This window comes from Protobothrops mucrosquamatus, unplaced genomic scaffold, assembly GCF_001527695.2.
Source record: "Protobothrops mucrosquamatus isolate PMUCROS unplaced genomic scaffold, P.Mucros_1.0 scaffold3151, whole genome shotgun sequence".
Classification (NCBI taxonomy): domain Eukaryota; kingdom Metazoa; phylum Chordata; class Lepidosauria; order Squamata; family Viperidae; genus Protobothrops; species Protobothrops mucrosquamatus.
In genome coordinates, this window is record NW_015389151.1 from 166,617 (window position 1) to 171,819 (window position 5,203).

At 47.1% G+C, this 5,203-nt stretch overlaps 1 protein-coding gene across 1 annotated transcript in view; it reads right to left on the reverse strand.

The window, feature by feature from the left end:
• LOC107297129 (hydroperoxide isomerase ALOXE3-like) overlaps positions 1 to 5,203 on the reverse strand; it is a 23,189-nt gene that overhangs the window by 10,242 nt on the left and 7,744 nt on the right. The window contains exons 4-7 of the mRNA XM_029286233.1: positions 5,006 to 5,128; positions 3,645 to 3,748; positions 2,633 to 2,805; positions 668 to 811 (exon numbers count right to left, since the gene is read on the reverse strand). Coding sequence (XP_029142066.1) covers positions 668 to 811; positions 2,633 to 2,805; positions 3,645 to 3,748; positions 5,006 to 5,128 — 544 coding nt within the window. The remainder of the gene's footprint in view (positions 1 to 667; positions 812 to 2,632; positions 2,806 to 3,644; positions 3,749 to 5,005; positions 5,129 to 5,203) is intronic.

Consider the following 5,203-nt stretch of genomic DNA (forward strand, 5'->3'; position numbering starts at 1 on the left):
GGCCAAGTTGGAAGACCCCTGCTCAACTCCCAGAATCCCTCAGCCAGGCACGCTGGCTGAGGAATTCTGGGAGTTGAAGTCCACAAGTCATCAAAGGGTCATAGTTCCCTCACGCTGGATGAGGAATTCTGGGAATTGAAGTCCACAAGTCATCGAAGGGGCCATAGTTCCCTCACGCTGGCTGAGGAATTCTGGGAGTTGAAGTCCACAAGTCATCAAAGGGCCATAGTTCCCTCACGCTGGCTGAGGAATTCTGGGAGTTGAAGTCCACAAGTCATGAAGGGACCATAGTTCCCTCACGCTGGCTGAGGAATTCTGGGAGTTGAAGTCCACAAGTCATCAGAGGGTCATAGTTCCCTCACGCTGGCTGAGGAATTCTGGGAGTTGAAGTCCACAAGTCATGAAGGGGCCATAGTTCCCTCACGCTGGCTGAGGAATTCTGGGAGTTGAAGTCCACAAGCAGGGGTCTTCCAACTTGGCCCTTTGATTACTTGTGGACTTCAACTCCCAGAATTCCTCAGCCAGTGTGAGGGAACTATGGCCCTTTTATGACCACAAGTGTGCCTGGCTGAGGAATTCTGGGAGTTGAAGTCCACAAGTCATCAAAGGGCCAAGTTGGAAGAGTCCTGCCTTTACTTGATGGGTTCTTTAAAAATGATGGACTTACCTGGATAGCCAGAGGGAGAATTTCTCCGCTGGGTTTTTGGTGGAGCAGACAGATAGGAGCAGCGATATATTGCTTCTGGTTGTTTAAAAAAGTAGTGGGGACGTTGTCCAGGATCTTGTAGTCCACCAGGTAGATGGTTCCTTTCTATAAAATAAAAATAAAAAGTAGCAGTATTCCAGTATTTGAGGGGCTGCCCCAAAGAAGAGGGGGGGTGTCAGCTTATTCTCCAGAGCACCAGAGGGAATGGATGGAAACTGATCAAGGAAAGAAGCAACCTGGAATCAAGGAGAAACTTCCTGACAGTGAGGACAATTAACCAGTGGAACAGCTTGCCTCCAGAAATTGTGGGCGCTCCATCACTGGAGGTTTTCAAGAAAAGCGCTAGACATTCACTTATCTGAGACAGTATAGATTCTCCTGCTTGAGCAGGGGGCTGGACTAGAAGACCTCCAAGGCCCCTTCTATTCTATTCTATTCTATTCTATTCTATTCTATTCTATTCTATTCTATTCTATTCTATTCTATTCTCATTTCATATTTTCTATTCTATTCTATTCTATTCTATTCTATTCTATTCTATTCTATTCTATTTAGGGTTGCCAGGTCTGCTTCCAAAAAATAGCGGACAAGCGGGGGGGGGGGGTTAAGTAGTAAAAAAAGTAGACTGTACAGCTTTAGATTACGTACCATTTCATCATAAAGCTTTTGAATAAAAAAAATGTCCACTATTTTGTGAAAAAAGATAGTGAACATAATGTGAAAAAAGTGGACTGTCCGCTCAAATAGTGGACACCTGGCAACCCTAATTCTATTCTATTCTATTCTATTCCCATCTCATATTTTCTATTCTATTCTATTCTGTTCTGTTCTGTTCTATTCCATTCTATTCTTATTCCATTCCATATTCTATTCTATTCTTATTGCATTCTATATTCTATTCTATTCTATTCTATTCTATTCTATTCTATTCTATTCTATTCTATTCTATTCACTTGAGTGGTGCAAATGAGGCATGGAGCCTTCTTGGAACTGCTGACAGGACTGTATTGTAGACTGGAGATAGAGGATGTGATTTGCACCACTCAGGTGACTCTGAGGACACAGGTAAACCTCCAGGTGGCCTCAACGACCCTCTAAAAGAAGGCAGATGACCAGCTCTCTGCAAGGAGTATAAATCCTTCCATGCCCCACCGTCCAGTCAGAGCCGAAGAAGCTTCTGGGATGAGAAGCGAAACATCTTCAAAGGAAAAACAAAAAAAGCACCAGTTGCCTCCTGAAAAAAAAAGCACCTTTTGGGGATAACAAACGGATCGGCGCCTCGTTTGATTGGGTTAAAAGAGATGCACAAGAAAGTGTTTTGTTTGTTTGCGAGCGACATATCTCAAGAAAAAAAAAGAGGTGTTGTGAAAGTCGCACACCAAGAGCAGCACAGAGAATTCCTCGACTTACAACCGGGTGTTTTTTTGTGGGTGTGACCTTTTGAATTTGCAGGGCCATCGAAAAAAGGTGACTTAAATTGACCCGTTTTTCACATTTACGGCCATCAGCATCCCCCCGCGGTCACCGGATCAGAATTCGGACGCTTGGCAACTGGCTCATATTTATGACGGTCGCCGTGGCCCAGGTGTATGTGTGTGTGTGTGTCACATGATCGCCTTTTGTGACCTCCTGACAGGCAAAGTCAGCTGTCCGGCTTAGCAAAGGGAAGTTTGGGCTCAATTGTAGTCGTAAGGTGAGGACCAACTGGATCTACGTCGTATTTATAAGCCATTTTTATCAGCCTTGGTTGATGTGCTTGCTCAAAAGCTGCTCAGCATTTTAAAGATGGATTTGTTGACAGTGAGACGCCGACACACACACACACACACAGAGACACAACCTGCGGGGTGTGTGTGTGTGTGTGTGTGTGTGTGTGTGTGTCTGTCCCTGAGCCTTAGAAGACCACAAGGGTGGGGAAGGAATCACCTCCAGTTCTTCCTGCAGGGTTGTCGTTCGTCCCAAAGTCCCTGCCACCATTTCCTGGGTCACGGGGAAGTTTTCCGGGATAGCGGTGCATTTCTGGATTTTGATGGGGTTGATTCCGTTCAGGAACTGGTACCCAAAGAAAGCATCGTCCTTCCAGTGCTTAAAGACATACTCTGCAAAAAAAAATGGCCCAAGGGAGGGAGCCCAGGATGATGAAGGGTGTAGTACAACACAACTAGGTTCCCCAATCGGTAGATTCTCCTCCAATGGAGCTTTTCCCACAGAATGAATTGGAACTGGTGTTTCTCACACTGGGCAATGGGTGGGTGGGCTTCAGCACCCAGAATGCCCCACCCAGCCTGCTTTAAGATGGGTGGACTTCCACTCCCAGAATGCCCCAGCCAGCATGCTTTAAGATGGGTGGTCTTCCACTCCCAGAATGCCCCACCCAGCCTGCTTTAAGAGGAGTGGTCTTCCACTCCCAGAATTCCCCACCCAGCCTGCTTTAATAGGGGTGGACTTCTGCTCCCAGAATGCCCCAGCCAGCATGCTTTAAGATGGGTGGACTTCCACTCCCAGAATGCCCCAGCCAGCATGCTTTAAGATGGGTGGTCTTCCACTCCCAGAATTCCCTAGCCAGCCTGCTTGAAGAGGAGTGGTCTTCCACTCCCAGAATTCCCCACCCAGCCTGCTTTAAGATGGGTGGACTTCCACTCCCAGAATGCCCTAGCCAGCCTGTTTTAATATGGGTGGACTTCTGCTCCCAGAATGCCCCAGCCAGCATGCTTTAAGATGGGTGGACTTCCACTCCCAGAATGCCCCAGCCAGCCATGCTTTAAGAGGGGTGGACCTCCACTCCCAGAATGCCCCAGCCTGCATATTTTCAGACTTCACACCTTCTGCCAGAGACAAGCTAGACCTGGTTTGACCAAAGTTGTGTTACCGTTTCTGGGGAATGGAGTTGTGGGAGGTGTGAGTGTATCGTTGTGAAAGGAAGAGAAGTCTCACTGACCTGAGACAGGAGTGTGGTAGAACCAGAAGATTTTGCGGATGTCCTCCAGCTTCTCCCAGGAGTAAGGTCTGTCCAGGAAGCCCTTCATTTTGGCCTCAAAGAGGCTGATGGGGAGAAGGAGAAGAAGAAGAAGAAGAAGAAGAAGAAGAAGAAGAAGAAGAAGAAGAAGAAGAAGAAGAAGAAGAAGAAGAAGAAGAAGAAGAAGAAGAAGAAGAAGAAGAAGAAGAAGAAGAAGAAGAAGAAGAAGAAGAAGAAGAAGAAGAAGAAGAAGAAGAAGAAGAAGAAGAAGAAGAAGAAGAAGAAGNAAGAAGAGACGGAGAGTGTGGGTTGGGAAGAAGCTCAAAAGAGATGGAAGGAGGGAGAGCGACCCCTGGCGGACTCGGTCGGGAGACCTTCGGTGTCCGGTGGGATGGTGGGATGGATGGAGGGATGGGTGGATGGAAAGATTGATGAGTGGATGGGTGGGTGGATGGAAAGATGGAGGATGAAAGATGGATGGATGGATAGATAGGTCGATGGGTGGATGGGTGGAGGAAGGGAGGGATGGGTGGGTAGATAAATACATACTTTCAGGGACCTCATGGTTTTGCATGTCTGGCTATAATCTATCTTATCCATCCATCTAGCTATATCTGTCTGTCTCTATCTATCCTCTCTCTCTCTCTCTCTCTCTCTCTCTCTCTCTTTCTCTCTATCTACCTACCTACCTACCTATCTATCTGTCTGTCTGTCTCTCTGTATCTATCATCTAATCTATGTATCTACATCAATATATCATCTCTCTCTCTCTCCCTCTCTCTCTCTCTCCATCCATCCCTATCTATCTATCTATCTATCTATCTATCTATCTATCTATCTATCTATCTATCTATCTATCTATCTATCTATCTATCTACCTACCTACCTACCTACCTACCTACCTACCTACCTACCTACCTACCTATCCATCCGTACCTACCTATCTACCTACCTACCTACCTATCCATCCATCCATCCATCCATCCATCATCATTATCTATCTGTCTGTCTGTCTGTCCGTCCGTCCGTCCGTCCGTCCGTCCATCCATCCTCTTTATCCATCGATTTCTCTCTCTCTCTCTCTCTCTCTCTCTCTCTCTCTCTCTCTCTCTCTCTCTCTCTCTCTCTCGGGTTCAATCCCTAGGGACCACATGGAGAAGAACCCCTGAGGTGCTGGGCTTTTGCCTTCTCCAGGAGGCTCACTCTCTCTCTCCAACCGCCCCTGGCATCTCTTAGTGGTCTCCCCTCCAGCTCTCCAGCAGTCCTGACTCTGCGTAGCTTCCCAGCCCAGGAGACCCTTACTGGGGGGACTTGCTAATAAAACCTGCCCCCCCGATACTTACGCAATCGCTGAACGTCCGAAAAAGGCCGTGGTCTTAGGGAAGGAGTACGTAATGTTGTCTTCAATTCTGACAATCGATTCGACATCGGAACACCAAGGTATATTGGGCAGGTATTCCTTCCACCTGTGCGCAGAGAAATTGTCAGAGTCCCCACCTCTTCAAATTGCTGACCAAGTGGATAACACACAGCTTGGTACA